Source organism: Mytilus galloprovincialis, unplaced genomic scaffold (assembly GCF_965363235.1).
Source record: "Mytilus galloprovincialis unplaced genomic scaffold, xbMytGall1.hap1.1 HAP1_SCAFFOLD_366, whole genome shotgun sequence".
NCBI classification, from domain to species: Eukaryota; Metazoa; Mollusca; class Bivalvia; order Mytilida; family Mytilidae; genus Mytilus; species Mytilus galloprovincialis.
The window spans coordinates 1-17,600 of record NW_027468268.1 but is presented as its reverse complement, the minus strand read 5'-3'; the positions used below and the strand labels follow the sequence as shown (position 1 = coordinate 17,600).

General features: G+C 33.3%; 1 protein-coding gene and 1 long non-coding RNA gene across 2 annotated transcripts; both read left to right on the top strand.

Moving 5' to 3' along the window:
* Window positions 1-617: 617 nt before the first annotated feature.
* Window positions 618-2,036, top strand: LOC143061512 (uncharacterized protein HI_0077-like; the record flags this gene model as incomplete). The annotated part of the gene is given in 2 exon segments (XM_076233753.1): window positions 618-678; window positions 1,726-2,036. Coding segments are annotated over 2 exon segments (91 nt in total), but the record flags the coding sequence as incomplete, so codon positions are not given.
* A 4,843-nt stretch (window positions 2,037-6,879) lies between these two features.
* LOC143061511 (uncharacterized) lies at window positions 6,880-10,719 on the top strand. The gene is made up of 2 exons (XR_012974444.1): window positions 6,880-6,969; window positions 9,618-10,719. It is a non-coding gene; the product is annotated as an uncharacterized LOC143061511 (long non-coding RNA).
* The last annotated feature ends 6,881 nt before the right edge of the window (window positions 10,720-17,600 follow it).

Here is a 17,600-nt window from a genome sequence, read left to right as displayed (position 1 = left end):
ATACAGAAAATTCGCCTTTTTAAAACATTGAATGTATCACGAATAATACGCGACAACAAAGTAAAATCATTTCTTAAAACACTGCAAAAAAAAATCATTCTGATTGATACAGTGGTATTGTCATAAATTGCGCTGGAGTGAACAGTGGTACAGCAAACGTCGAATTCCCTAACACAATGTTATCACACACTATAATAGACAACTTTCAAGTTTAATGCATTTCGGTCAAAAACTAAACGTCATTAATTGACAATCGGCACTTCTGTCATTAAGGAATTGTGTTTGTTTACGTACAGAACAACCATTATTTTTAGTTGATCCTGCACAATAACGATCACTAAGATGCTTGATGAACGTTAATAGTGCAGGGATACAGGCGACCCCCTCTATCTGGTAAATGAGTCGACGTCATAAAGGCATGCATAATTGACAAGTTTAGGTGACGGATGAACTCGAAAGTGGTCTATTAAAAAAGATCATTTAATGTTACCTATAAACAATTTATAGGTCAGATAAATATGCTTGAAAAATATCACAATACTCTGCAATAGAAGAAAGAGAGTGAAAAACAGATCTTATGCAGGAAAACAAAGTGCTTATTATATTTTTATTTTCAGATCTTATTTGAAGCCACCATTTAATACAGAAGGCAGGAAAACTGCAGGGATGTATGAAGAGGTAAACGTCTTCAATATTAAGAATTTTATTTTATTTTGGGGGGGGGGGGGGGGGGTTGTACCGTGTAACAAAACCGGTTCTTTAGTTTATTTATACCAAATTACTTTGTTTAGCTATTTTCATTAAAAAAAATCTGTCAGTAAACTTTATATAGATTAGATCCTTAGTACTCCTGTTTAAATTGTTTAACACTTATTACTTTGGGTCTGTATATAGCAGGTGTTTTGAGCCCTCTCAACACTCCTTTAAACCTTCATCTTGGAAGAGTTGAAATAGCACTAAGTAAAGAACAAACTGTAAAAATGAGCTGAAAATGACTTGACTCATTAAATTATCAGCACAAAGCACAAAAATCAACTTACAGTAAGACATTAGTTCAGATATAAAAGCTAGTTCAGGGCCAGTAACAAATAATATTGTGGATCCAGTTATTTTCTAATATACCAATTTTTGTAGATTGAGGAAAACTAGCATTTTAAAAGCAAATATTTAAGATTATGGTTTTGCCAAGTCTATATACATGCCTATTAAAAATTGTAATTTGTTGAATATTAAAATTCATAATTCATGTACCTGTATTCACAAAAAAAAATTACAAATATTTAAAAATATGATAATAAGTTCATAGTTAAAAAATCACGTTTTAGGAAACTAAAATATCAACCATTACACATCCAATGGATTTAGTGATTAGATTAATGAATATAAAATAAAAAACAAATTTCCTCTACTAGGCAGAGTTCGTGAAAGCACAAAATCATGATACTTGCAAGTAATTAGTATCCTTGAAAATACACTTGTTTCTGATCCAACAAAATTGGTTTTGATAGAAAGATAAATAAATCCACAGTACTTAACGTTGTATGATAGTGCACATTTTGTTTAGGGGCCTGCTAAAGCATGCCTTCGGGAGCAGGATTTTCTTGCTCTGTTGAAGAGCCATTGGTGGCCTTTGGCTGTTTTGTGCTTTTTGGTCAGGTTGTTCTCTCTTTGACACCATCCCCATTTCCATTCTCAATTTTATTTTTATAACTTTTCTCTTTTCAGTGGTATATGCCTCTAGTAAAACCAAAATGATGAACCTAGGAATAATCTGTATAGATCATGGTCTGCAACTAGCTCCATAGACAAAGAAGACAGCTTTAAATGAAAAAAAATTATGATCTTATACTAGTATTAACTGTTGAACTTTACCACTGGAATCTTATATAGATCGTGATTTTATATTAGAATAAAAGATACAAGGCAGGAAAAATAGTCAAAAAACACAGATTGAGATCTTCAAACATTTGAGTTGTTGGCCAAGTCATATGTGTTACTTGCTTCTTAGATTAGAAAAAAAAATTAATAAAATCTCAGTTCTATTTTTAATGAATTTACAGTATAAAATTATTGCTATTTTTATAGAAATAAGAAGATGTGGAATGATTGCCAATGAACTCAAATGACATCAAAGTTAACAACTATAAATCAACTTCAGCCTTCTACAATGTGGAAAACCCATACCACATAGTAGTTTTAAATGGCCATGAAAAGACAAATATAAAACGATAAATGAAATTATTGAAAAAATTACAGTGATTTGTGTACAAAAGATAAATAAAAAACATATATGGTATAATGCAACCATGGGAAGCATGCTCCTGAATTGGGACAATTTTGTGCAGTTGTACATGTTTCCTTGTTCTAAACCCCACCCCCTAAACTTGATCAGGGATGTACCAGTACAAATCAGTGGGAAAATGCTCAACTCATTAAATTGATACAAAGCACCAACAAAAATAACAAATACAGAAGAATAACATATCACAGATCCGAGAGTATTTACAGAAAGCTAGTTCAAAAGTTCATAACTGCTAATAATGAAAAACATGTTTATAGACTAATATATCAATCTCCAACTCCCAATGGATTTTGTGTAAGATGTCAAAAACAGTCAGAGAAAACCATGACCTTGTGCTACTCCAAAATTTAGGTATCCATAGATTGTAGTACCATGAATGGACACACCACTTGTGTATAACAACAAAATTTAGTGGGGTTTTAATTTATTGATAACAAAACAAAAATTCAACGATCTGATCACACTGTTGAATTGGTAGTCTTTTAAGGTGGTACCCAACACTTTAACTAAAAATCATTTGGTTCGTTTAATTTTCATTAAATTTTGGTAAAGTTATTACTTTGACCATGTTGACACTTTAACAAAATATAAAAAATTAAAAAAAAGAAGGAACCAACTGTTGTGTCAGAAAAATTACACTGGTTATATAGCAATTTGACAAACACCAATTTTGATCATTTAGATTAATATTCCTTTTACATCACAACGTAATTAAAACTTTTAGCTGATTTTACAGAGTTATTTTCCTGTAGTCTTAGGTACCACCTTAAGATAAATTTATTGAAAAAAATCAGAAGTTTACCTGGATACTAACTGAATTTACAGACTTTTAGTTGCCTTTTAAAGTTATTATTCTCAGCAACATGTTCAACAAAAAATATAAAACTTAAAAGTCTGTTATTGTTGCTTACTCTGTCCATCTGTTCACATATATAAAAAGATGTCGTATGAGTGCCAATTTGTGAAAGGAAATTATTATAGGCCCAATTACGGTCTTCATCACTGAGCCTTATCTCACACATAACAGAAAGCTATAATGGTATTGGTATGAGTGCCAATTTGTAAAAGTAAACCATAATAGGCCCAATTACGGTTTTCATCAGAGAGCCTTATCTCACACATAACAGAAAGCTATAATGGTATTGGTATGAGTGCCAATTTGTAAAAGTAAACCATAATAGGCCCAATTACGGTTTTCATCAGGGAGCCTTATCTCACACATAACAGAAAGCTATAATGGTATTGGTATGAGTGCCAATTTGTAAAAGTAAACCATAATAGGCCCAATTACGGTTTTCATCAGGGAGCCTTATCTCACACATAACAGAAAGCTATAATGGTATTGGTATGAGTGCCAATTTGTAAAAGTAAACCATAATAGGCCCAATTACGGTTTTCATCAGGGAGCCTTATCTCACACATAACAGAAAGCTATAATGGTATTGGTATGAGTGCCAATTTGTAAAAGTAAACCATAATAGGCCCAATTACGGTTTTCATCAGGGAGCCTTATCTCACACATAACAGAAAGCTATAATGGTATTGGTATGAGTGCCAATTTGTAAAAGTAAACCATAATAGGCCCAATTACGGTTTTCATCAGGGAGCCTTATCTCACACATAACAGAAAGCTATAATGGTATTGGTATGAGTGCCAATTTGTAAAAGTAAACCATAATAGGCCCAATTACGGTTTTCATCAGGGAGCCTTATCTCACACATAACAGAAAGCTATAATGGTATTGGTATGAGTGCCAATTTGTAAAAGTAAACCATAATAGGCCCAATTACGGTTTTCATCAGGGAGCCTTATCTCACACATAACAGAAAGCTATAATGGTATTGGTATGAGTGCCAATTTGTAAAAGTAAACCATAATAGGCCCAATTACGGTTTTCATCAGGGAGCCTTATCTCACACATAACAGAAAGCTATAATGGTATTGGTATGAGTGCCAATTTGTAAAAGTAAACCATAATAGGCCCAATTACGGTTTTCATCAGGGAGCCTTATCTCACACATAACAGAAAGCTATAATGGTATTGGTATGAGTGCCAATTTGTAAAAGTAAACCATAATAGGCCCAATTACGGTTTTCATCAGGGAGCCTTATCTCACACATAACAGAAAGCTATAATGGTATTGGTATGAGTGCCAATTTGTAAAAGTAAACCATAATAGGCCCAATTACGGTTTTCATCAGGGAGCCTTATCTCACACATAACAGAAAGCTATAATGGTATTGGTATGAGTGCCAATTTGTAAAAGTAAACCATAATAGGCCCAATTACGGTTTTCATCAGGGAGCCTTATCTCACACATAACAGAAAGCTATAATGGTATTGGTATGAGTGCCAATTTGTAAAAGTAAACCATAATAGGCCCAATTACGGTTTTCATCAGGGAGCCTTATCTCACACATAACAGAAAGCTATAATGGTATTGGTATGAGTGCCAATTTGTAAAAGTAAACCATAATAGGCCCAATTACGGTTTTCATCAGGGAGCCTTATCTCACACATAACAGAAAGCTATAATGGTATTGGTATGAGTGCCAATTTGTAAAAGTAAACCATAATAGGCCCAATTACGGTTTTCATCAGGGAGCCTTATCTCACACATAACAGAAAGCTATAATGGTATTGGTATGAGTGCCAATTTGTAAAAGTAAACCATAATAGGCCCAATTACGGTTTTCATCAGGGAGCCTTATCTCACACATAACAGAAAGCTATAACGGTATTGGTATGAGTGCCAATTTGTAAAAGTAAACCATAATAGGCCCAATTACGGTTTTCATCAGGGAGCCTTATGTCACACTTAACAGAAAGCTATAAAGGGCCCTAAAGATGACTAGTGATAAACCATTCAAAGAAGAAAAACAATGGTCTAATCTATATGAGAAACAAGAAACACTTATGAACCACATTAACAAACAATAGCCACTGATCATCAGCGTCCAGACATTGATTCACCAAAACCATGAGAACTGTAAATCCATTTATCAAATAATGCATCTCCTAAAAGTGCTCTCAATACAAAGTAGCTGTCAACACTAATATTTCTTACGTCTATGATATACGGTCATATATACATGTTCATACTTATGCAAGACATTCATGCTGGTCATAGAAGGAGTAAAACAAAAACTGGCCAGCTTGTAGACTCACAGTTGGACCAATTTTTGTTTTATTAGCCTTAGGGTAATATGCCTTCCTGTGATCTAGTGACTCAGTATTATAGCAAAGTAAAAAGCATGGTGTATTTATATTTCATTAACATGCTATTCTGCTAATTATGCATGTGATATTTGCAGCTGGACGGTAACCAAAGTTCAATCATTCTATGCACTCTTGGAGCATATCCTGTTCTCTGAGTGTATTGGCTAAAGCAGGTTGAAATCCGACATGACTCCGTGGGCTATTCTTTTTTCGTTAACTTGTTATTTCCTCGACACTAAACGTTATGTCTTAGTTAATCATACTTCAAACAATGACTCATAAGACTTAGTGAAATAAATATAATCTCTAAAACCTTGTCAAATATTCCTGTGGTATGTTTTTTAAGAGACCGGCACTCTCGAATTTACCACAGAATCGGACAGATGGAATTTTCTAAACAGCGTTTATTGCTACACAGGAGTGCTATTTCGGTTATAATTATTTATCAAATGAGAATTGCAAGTCATTTCAATCATAGCAAAGTGAATTAGAATGCTACTAGATATACAAATAAATCTACTTACTAGTATCTAACTTTTATTGTTTTCAAAGAGGGGAACAATACAAATTGTCAGCACCATATAATATTTAACTTAAGCATTATACGTTCAATGTATTAGTTATATATGAATGTCATGAACAGCACAGGCGGATTTTGAGAGTTTCCAGGAGGCCCTATCCCCTTCTGTAGGGAAAAGTTGGTTGATTATGTACAATGTAGAAAATCACTGAAGCAGGACTGACCCGGGTCTCCTTTTCAGCAGTCAGTAAGCCCCCCTTATGAAAATTTCTGGATCCGCCACTGCTAAATATACATGAAATATTTTCCACTGGACGTTAAGCAACTCACGATCAATCAATCATTAGAAATGAGGAAATAAAGCCCCGATCCATTTTGCAATGCAACATAGTCCCACTGACTTCAAACATGAAATCTTAAATCTCTTTCATCGTCCGTTACGACTACAATTTGTAAGGACGATACGTCGCTAAAATATCTAGTGACAAAAAATGTACTCGACAAGTATTTGATATAATTTGATAAATACGAAACCTCTCTTTCTTGAAATATAAAAAGGAGATGACAAAGATTTGTATAATTACTATCCATAAATGTTAATAACTACAGAGCAATAGTAAGTAAAAATACCATACATAAGTTATAGAAACTAGACCCCTGTAAGTCAAAACATGGACGAATTTGAATAGTACAAATGTACGATTTGTGTATATAGCAAACTGTCTATTTACTTTTAAATTACGATAGTTTTCTTTTGTTTTCTGTAAATTTAATATGTACGCATTAATGCTTCATAATTTCCATTGTGATTTACATTTAAAACAATGCATTAATCGCTTAAGAATAGAAGTGGATTTTTAAAAAGAATGAACAAAAATGGATATTTAAAATCAAAGATCTACCTCATATTTCAAATGTCTGCGTTGGTAAGTATGCTTTTCATACTTAAAACCAATATTTATTATAATACGATTAGTAGATGTAAACTTGTAAAAAATCGGTTTTCAAAAAAAAATATATGTCATTGCTATTTTCTTTGATCAGGCCGAAAATGGAACGAATTCCAATCCATTCACGGCTGTATTTGGCTTCTGTCAAAATTCAGAACATAACAACGTCTGTGATTATAGCATAATTTTAGTTTTGATGTTTGGTTACAACGCAGAACAACGCAAACGAAAAGAAGCACACAGTCATATAAGAAAATCCATGTACACATTGAAAGACTCATCTGGCATGAGAACGCAAGCCGAAAAAAAAACATCTAACAAATAAACGACAGCACGAACTATTAAAAAAGGGGATCTACAAATAGCGTCTTTTTCCGTTCTGAATGCTATTGCTTCGGAAGGAACCTTTTCATAGAAGTTTTTTTTTTTATTAAAACTTTGTAGCAGGTTGGTAACCTATTTTAACTCTACCGCATTTCCATCTGTTTTTTTTTAGCTCGTTCAGTCATTTCTATGCAAGTCTATAATATTAAATATTTTTTTTCAGACATTTTCTTTCTAAATAAATAGCCATATTGTTTCGACGCAAGAACAACCGTATGGTGACCTCCAAATGTGCTTGTCTCTGTTATTTTTTCGTCAATATCTTATTGACTCTTGTCCGACATTTTCGTGGAATTACAAAAAGGGTAGCAAAACAACTACGAGCCTTATTTGCTACTACAATATTATAATTGATTATTTTTTGGTTGCTTAATGTCCAGTAGCAAATATTTTTGTGAAATATAAACATTTGATCTGTTATACGTTTCGTTAATGGAACTATACAATATAGTCTAGTCAATTTAACCACAAACAACGGCGATTTTCTGAGTTTCCAGTTTTCGACGTTTTTTCACTAAAAATCACTCATTTCACCTCAAATTTACTTCAATATGAATAATAATAGCTAATGGACTACTTTATAGTATATTAAGATAAAGTTTCCTGTCTTCTACATGCTTTAGGTCTAAAAATGCAACAACAAATAATAAATTTTCTTCTTTTCCAGTTTTCAGCATTTTTTCTCTAAAAACCATATATTTCACCCAAAATAACCTTTTCCGTAAATCATATCAATGTATAGTTTTAGTATGTTGTTAGTACAAGTCTATATTATAATTTTCACAAAAAAAAAGCTTGTGTTGTAATTAGTTGGAGGTTGAGTGATTTTAGAGCTAGATTGACTAGGATAATAGGGTCTGGATGTTATTTGCAGACTTGATCTTCCATTTGTTTGATATAAGATTTAGATTTTCTCGTTTGATAAGGAACTTTGCTTTTGGAATTTTCCTTGGAGTTAGGTATGTTTGTTATTTGACTTTTTACAGAAAAGAGAAAGGGCAAAAAGGGAGGACTAAAGGGTTAAAAAGAAAACAAGGAAAAAAAAAAAAATAGGCCAACAAAAAAATTAAATAGCCAGTATTTAGAAGCTATAATATTAATGATAGAGAATAACAGATACAATTAAATAAATAAGGAATAGAGAAACATGTACTCAAGAAATTTTGGACACTTATCCATAACCTTAGTTAAACAACAAGTAACGCATAAAAGGACACAGTGATATTTTAACTATTTCGTCTTTAAATACATTTTTACAAAAGTTGACTAAGTGTAACAAATTATTTTGGATAATATTACCGAATGGGTTTCAAGTGAATAGATCGTTAACTTAGATCAATTTAAACAAAGTATACACTTTTATATATGAATGTTAATTGCATGCAAAAATATTCAATAAAAAACAGTAATATATATCAAGGTTAGTGCATCATTTTGCAGAATGATGTCTTTGACAAACTTTTAAGAACACGACACTGCATTAAGATGAAGGCTCAAAAAGAAAATTTGCAAATCTGCCAAAAATATTCATACGCGTACTATTCAATTATAGGTTATCGATTTGAAAGATTAAGTGAATGTGTGCTTACAGCCTTAGATATAGAAAATCTCCTTCTGTATATCTTTAGAACAAGTTGTTGTTTAATATTTTGCTACAGACGCGCCATTCGACCGCACAGTTGACATTACATCGTTCAAAACTTGATTGCACATGGGACAAATATAGTGATGCACATTATCGTCCGTCCGTCCGCCTCAAGATTTATTTCCGGATGATAACTAAAATACAGCTCGACCAATTCTGTTGATATGTTAATACAATTTCACACATTATATATTCGACTCTAATAGTTTTATCATTAACTGTTCCATCGTTATATATCTCCGTTAATTATAAAAGTGAGATTTTCCTGGGGTCTGGATAATAACTTACTATTTAACATGCCGCAATATTTTAAAATTAAAACACAATGTCATGGATTATGAAGTCTAGGACAAGTGCACTTTTGATGGGTTTACCATTTACGGTTCCAGAATTATGTCCTTATATTTATAAATGCATAGAAAAGTTTTGGTTATATAGTTATCAAAGGTTCCAGGATTATAATTTAGTACGCCAGACGCGCGTTTTATTACACATTTTTATAATGGATTGATTGATGTTTGTTTTGCGCACAGTGGCAAATATTTCATGTATATTCTTTACTTGAGAGTAATAAATTCATGCTTTTTTCTTCCAGCTTTATGCCGCCAAATGATCTTTAATTTCTTTGTACCATGTAACCATACTACCTCACCTAAATGGACGATTATGATGACGAAGACTACAACAAAACGCCGACGCCACAGAACGGAGGACTGAATTTTTTCAGCAGGAACAGTAGCCGCGCTTCGAGTTCAACTCCCTCGAATAATCCTTTTAATAAGACAGCACGTGAACGCACAGACGCTTCTTCTGCATCTTCACGTGCATCTGGAAAAGTTGGTTTCCAAGCGAACGTACCACCACGAGGCACTAACTCACGAGCTACACCAATCAATTCGGTTAGACGATCTGTTAGTTTGCGTACAGGAAGCTCCGTCGCGAAAACATTACCCGAAAGGAAAGCAAGCGGACGAAATAGTGTCATAGCTAAAACCACAGACGATATAAAGAAAAAGAGCACAAACGGAAGAAACAGTGTGTCAAATAAATTAGAATCCGATAATTCAAAACTTGTTCTCGATTCAAACGCTATAAACTCATTGTTCTGTGAACCTTGCCAACAACAGTGTATCGACGTTAAAGCAGAATCTTATTGTAAAACCTGCGAGGAAGCGCTATGTGATAGCTGTGCTGGAACGCATAGAAATTCAAAAATCACACGTGATCACGCAGTGCTATTATTAGACGAAATGTCCAATCCAAGACCAAAGGCAAGAGACGATCAGTACCCGTCAAAACCAGGTAAGCCGGAGAAAGTTTCTATTGAATCCACTACATGTACTATAACCTGGGAGCCGTCGACGGGCCCTGTTGACTGTTATGAAGTTAGATATAAGGTAAAGACTTCTAAGACATGGTCCAAAGTACAGACAGAAGGCCCACAGTGCATGTTTACTGTTCAAAACTTAAAGGGAAGGACGGCTTACAATTTTCAGGTGCGTGGTATTGCCGGTTCGATTGAAGGACCGTTCAGTTATGTCAGTGAGCCTTATGAAACCAAAGTTTCGTTAGCATGGAGATTGATGCAGTCAGCAAGGAAAGTAGAGGACGGGAGTCCCGCTAAATATAAACTGGAATTAGACGAAAAACTATCAGCCAGAAACGAGAAAGCAAAGACAAGAAAATGTGTACTTGGTGAGTTTGGTATACAACTGTTGTGAAGTAATTGAAAATACAGAAACAACTTTAAAGTATAATTTTATTAATTCTACTCGTTTTATAACATACAACCAAATATATTGAGCAAAGAATTATCATTATCGTTATCATTAGGTGCATGTTTTATTATTTGATTGGCAACATGATGTGACACTGGGATGTGGGTGCATGTCATTAAAAATCGTGATGGTCCTGTTAACAATTATTTTCGTAAGTTTTAATTGTGTCTCCTAATGTTTTTCCAAAGATGAAAGCTTATTATTTTTTTCTATGTAAAAAAATACTGATAACGAAAGAATCATTTGATTGGATTAGATTACGACGAGTACTTCACATTCCCCTCTGAGTATCAAATCCCCTTCTGAATGTATTTATAGAGATCTATCCGAAATTTATTTCTTTTTTTATGAATATTTTGTAATAACAAATTTGAACTGCTGGTGTAAGAGTACAATATCAACCAAATATATTTTATTTTCCTAACGTCCAATGGTATAAAAGTTTTATGAATATTCACTGCAAGTCAATTCTGAATCGCGTTTTACACGTTTAAACGTTTTAAACAGAGTGTAAAATATTCATTTAGAAACCAACGAACTCGATTGCACAATTATAATTCCAATATATCACCTACTATTGAACTATCGTGGAACCCTTTTCATCTTCCAAGTACATGTAGCCCACTTGCCACACACTGTATAAGGAAACTAGTTTCTGATTCTTGAATAAATGTTAAGGTTCTAGTATTTCTTAGATACCAAAATGGGTAGAATGGTAAAATATAAAAAAAAAGGAAGATGTGGTAAGATTGCCAATGAGACAACTGTCCACAAGAGACTAAAATGACACAGACATTAACAACTATTATAGGTCACCATACGGCTTTCAGCAATGAGCAAAGCCCATACCGCATAGTCAGCTATAAAAGGCTCCGATAAGACAATGTTAAACAATTCAAACGAGAAAACTAACGGCCTTATTCATATAAAAAAAATGAAATAAGCCGGTTAAAAAATCCTAGAAAATGTGGTATGAAAATAATGCAAATGAGACCACGTTCATCCAGAGTCGAAATGACGGTGATGTGCGCAAAAATATGTCACTTCAAGTCTTCCACATTAAGCAAAACACATATACCCTATAATAAGTTATGTAATGATAAATTAAAGATACGACATTTGTACATTTGAAAGAAAGACATACGACAAAGATGTTTTTCCTATTCAAAAAGGGATTGACGTCCTCTACGCCACACCTGAATCCGCTACTTAAGGAATAACAGTACTGTAGTTGAAGAGTTACCACCGTCAATTGTAGATTTGACGGTCGCAAATGCAGTTTTACTGGCGACGCGTAGCGGAGACAGTAAAACGGAGATTTGCGACCGTCAAATCAAAATTGACGGTGGCAACTCTTCAACTACAGTACTGTTATTCCGATTCTAATGCATTACAAACAGAAATAATACGATAAAACTTGAAAAAAGGTCTAAATTTTGACAAATAAAAAAAATCCGCGAAACTTCATGAATGATTTTGGCGCAAAGACGTCATGGCTAAACATGACGTCATACAAATGAAAACTTACAAACTGGAGATTATTACGTTACCTATACGATTCAAATTCGGATAAAATTACATTAAAACGGCGAATTGGAGGAAGGTGTTGTTTTATTTTCGATTATAAAGTAGTAATCGAACATTTGTTGATTCAACAATTCAAAATGGCGGGTCCATCCTTAGTTACGCCTAGTCAATTGTGGATTCTAATGCAATTATTTTGTAACAATTGTTCTGATTGGATAACAGCAAGCGTAAAATTTTCTATCTCCTTGTCTGTAACTAAGGAAGCCGACATTTTGAATTTCGGAATGTATTGACATGTTATTTCTACAATAATAAACAAGAAACTCACTTGTTGCGCCTAAAAATCTTCTTTTTACCAAATTTTATTACATTCTGAAGCGACACAGAAGCCAGAAAACGCCCGGTGTTCATGTTTGACGCCGGAAGCATACCTATGACGTCACCTAGTGTAAGGACCAAAGAACATAACATCTTTTCGCGGAATTTTCTTTAATGAACATTTTAAACTGAAATAATGATTGAAAATTGATTATAAACTTGTTTTGCATTAGAATAGAGATAACTGTATTGTATTTGAAACTTTGAGGACGTCCATCGGTAGTTTTACTGTCGCAAATACCCGTTTACCTGTCTCCGCTCCGCGTCGCCAGGTAAACTAAATTTGCGACAGTAAAACTACCGATGGACGTCCTTAAAGCTTCAAATACAATACAGTTATCTCTTAATTTGACGGCAACTTTTAGCCAATGAAAAAAATTGTTACATACAAATTGCATTAGAATCTACAATTGACGGTGGCAACTCTTCAACTACTGCACTGTTATTCCTTAATTTGACGGTCGCAAATGCAGTTTTACTGGCGACGCGTAGCAGAGACAGTAAAACGGAGATTTGCGACCGTCAAATCAAAATTGGCGGTGGCAACTCTTCAACTACAGTACTGTTATTCCGATTCTAATGCACTACAAAAAGAAAAAATACGATAAAAGTTGAAAAAATGTCTAAAGAGGTAGGGACAATTTGCCGGCAATTTGTTTCATTCGATAAGACAGGTAAATCGTGTTTTAACAATAGCCCGACAGATGCTTATTATAGTACATAAACATACGTCACATCATCTATTTTCATACCTTGAACAGGTATTCCTACAAAAACAAGGCCATGACTATTGATTTTTTAATATTGATTTTATTTTATTATTAACATCCTTTATGCAAGGTGCCACACCATGTAACTTGTCAAGGAGCCAAATAATATCGAACTAATTCAAATCTTGATTTACTCATTCTAAATATGTATATCTGTATTTGTTCTTGTCTTTTAAGGTTTTATCGTCTATAAGATAAGACAAGAAAATACATGTACATGTATATATTTTTACCGAAGAACATCTTACATCAGTTGGTCATAGATCACCCTGTGTTACTACTTCATGTTTTATTGCCTTTTCTGTAATTTTAACAAATCGGCCCTTCGTTGTGATACAGATGCAACAGCTTCTTCATGTTTTACTTACAATCACGATTTGTAGTGTAATTGATTTGTTCTGTTATGTTGTTTTATTTTTCTGATGAGTTATGTACCCGTGTATAGACGGTGGTAAAAATTTCAGTACTAGTATCTTTACAGTTTGTGATTTGGCGACAAAATTGTTGTTGACTGCATTTGTTACATATAATACCATGTTCAAAAAAGGTTTCGACGAATTGTTTTTTGTTGTTATGAAACTTGTATACAATGGCCTTATTTTAAGTTATGTGTATATATATTACACCCGCAACATGTAGGCTTAATTTCTATAGAATTAATTCTCGTGTTATTGGTTATATACAGGTACCTGCATCAGTTTGACGGCAGTTGTCCCTTGGATATATGTAATAATGTAAACACATGAATAGAAAGTAATTCAAGAGTATGCACAGTCATAGGATTGCACACAATAAGCGATACATTATTTTGTCTTTGATACACGTAAAATTATATACTAGTAAATAAACTGAACAGTCAAAATGAACCAGAATGACTCTATGAATCAAGCAAACATCCGAAAAAATATGATAAAACTTTAAAATTTAACTAGAACACACCCGCGAAATCGCGGGCATATGCAGCTTATGAAGTGTTGAAGAATGTTTTTTTTTGTAAAATATATTAAGTATTGAGAATTACATAAAAGGTATCTCCCTTTTTCCAAAGTTCGATATTTGTTTCCTTTCTGCTAAATTCAATTATATTCGAGTTTTCTGGCCGACGACCACAACTATTCTTCCCCTTTGTTACAATGCTTCTTTTGGTAAAAGTCAAAACCTAATTAAAAATTTGCACTGTTTTAAACATGAAATAAATGTAACTGCTTATATATAGACCATTATAAGTCTAAAAAATATGCTTCTATGACAATCCATCAGTGCTTTTTTTAAGAGCCTTATTAACATGCCATTGGTAGGATTTGAATCATGTATAAATGACAAATACCGACTTAGTCTAATTTGAGGGGTTGTCGATCGGAGGGGTCCTGATCGCAAAATCCCGGGCTTTAAACCATGAAATCCCGAGATGCAGATTTTAAAGAAATTCATATCCCGAAATCGAAAAATATATTCCCGGATCCCGTAGGTATCAATCCCCAAATCCCGAGCTTAAAAACACCCGATCCCGACGCCCCGAAAAAAGTCCTGCCTCCCTCTAATCTCTACCTTACTTTCATTTTTGCCAAATCACTATTTTCCATTTTAACAATAAATTATATATAGAAATTCCCTGACAGAATACAAAGAGTCTCTATATACACTGTGTCTAAACCACAACGGCAGAATTTGATCGGACTCGATGGTATCTAACATCCGGCACAATGACGGAACATCAATAGACAGAAGAAAGATAGGTTTCTCCTTATTTTCTTATTTTTTTAATGATATCGAAGAATATATATACATATACAACCATTTTCTATTGTGAGATGCAATATTTTCTACAACCGTTCTATATTAACGGAGAAATAAGTCAAAATGCATGTCAAAATGACGAATTGAGTGAACCTTGCCTCGAAATTGTTTAATTTCTCTTTAAATTGTTCACATTGTACGGAAAGAAAGGTACGGGAAGATAGATACTGACACAGAGATTGCAAAACTAGTCATTATGAGCATCTCAATACTTGTATTTATGTGTATGGAACGAAAGAAATGGGTCATGTCAAATAAAAATACACCGGTTTCGTCATTGTTGTTTACTACACAACACCCGGTTTCGTCTATATATATCACCCGGTTTTTTTATATTATTTTAAAACCAACAATTTATGAAAAGCAACGTAAACACGGATCTGAACATTGTCTTTCGAAAAATTTAAATATATATGTATTATAAAGTAAACTTGGCGTGTTTACATTTATTTACATAGGTAATTATAGTACTGCACATTTTCCTAATGAAAGTCGTATCCGTTATTTCACTGATCTTCAAACTAATTTTAAATGGAATATAAATACTCAATAGCAAACACTGATATCTAATTATTTTTTTAACATTAACATTATGATATTTTTTTATATAGGTTTTGAGATACATCGCAGTATGTGACCCCCCTTTTTTTTTTACAAAGAAAACCTAATTAACGCTTAAAAAACAAAATTTAAAACATCACCTTAAAGTATGCAGAAGTTAAGAATTATATTACTAAGAAGTGTGTAAAGTTTGATGCAATAATGATAAATCATTTTGAGATATGGCGCGACATGTTAAAAAAAAACACACTCCTGTTTTACTTACAAAGTTCTGTAACTCAAAAAGATTTAATTTGATTTTCACTAAAAGGTTTACAAATCGTTTGACCATTTCAAGAAATAACTTTGTTAAGTTTCATGAAAACTAGATAAGCTGTTCTCAAGTTACGGTGCGACATGTTTACGCTGGACAGAAAGATAGACGGATAGCTAGACGGACAGACGGACGGACGGACCGAATGACTGATAGATGGAGGAACGGACGGATGGAAGGACGGACGGACAGATGGGTGTATACAATAATACGTCCTGTCAAAATTGGGACGGGCGTGTACAAACGCAAAGAAATGAAGAAAAAAAATCGTAATTAAAGGTCAATAAGTTTTATTAGGATATCGGCCAAGTCGATTTATTTGTATATTTGTCTGCCTTATCATTTTCCTATATAACTTTTATATATATTTGAGAAAAATGTATAGAAATCGATAAAAAGAACTTGAAATGCGGCATTTATTATAATAAACATAATCCAACTCACATAATCCGATTTCCCGGGTGTCCCTGTTTTCTCATTTCTTACAATATTTTAATTCGGTATACACTTTATAAGATAAGTGGCGAATCTAGATGACGTATAGGTTGCACGCCCCGACCCCACCTTCGATTGCCAAAACTATATTGATTCCTGTATTTAACGATTTTGTAAAGCAAAAAATAATCAAAATATTGTTCGACTCGCTACGCTCGGCGGTATGTAAAAGTTGTTCGAAATACACCCACTTTGAAATAAACTGAATCCGTCTGTCCGTATATATTGTCAAAATATATTGACCAACGTCAGTGTACGATCATCACAACACAATGGCGACAGTACAGACTCGTTTTTTTTAATAATGTTAACAAAATAATTATTATTGAATTTTATTGATGACCTGAGACTATTATACTAATTTGTACATAGCAGTATAGTTACAATTAGTGATAAATAAATTTTATTTTAATGCATGGTAGTTGTAATCCTACATTCATTTTCTATGTCGATTATGCATGCATATACATTTGTCTTATTATCAACGTTTATCCTTAAGAAGATTTATTTTTAACGATGGTAGAAAAGATTACATACATGGAATGATTAGATTACTTATAAAGGTGTCCATTCTTTTGTGCGAGAAAATCACATATCAATTGTGTGTTTCCATTTTTAAGACCGTAAACTTTAATTTCAAGTTTAAACATGTTCAACATATTTTCCCATAACTCATATAGGAAACGCATATTTAGAGAGCTTTAATCTCAATATGCTGTTAAAAAAGTTCGGAATGCAAAGTAAAATTAAAATATTTGTGTTCTATAAGAGTAGGAATTTGCTTATTATTTATTTGAATCTGAGACTCATATAAATAATAAGCCGCTGTCCGGTGAACGAACTTGTTTTCGAACGACCCACAAAACTCCTTTTGAACGCTGAAGTTAAATAATCAATTATAATGTAATGCGATTATGATTTTTTTATTTGACCAAACCGGGTTATGCATTTTGAAATCT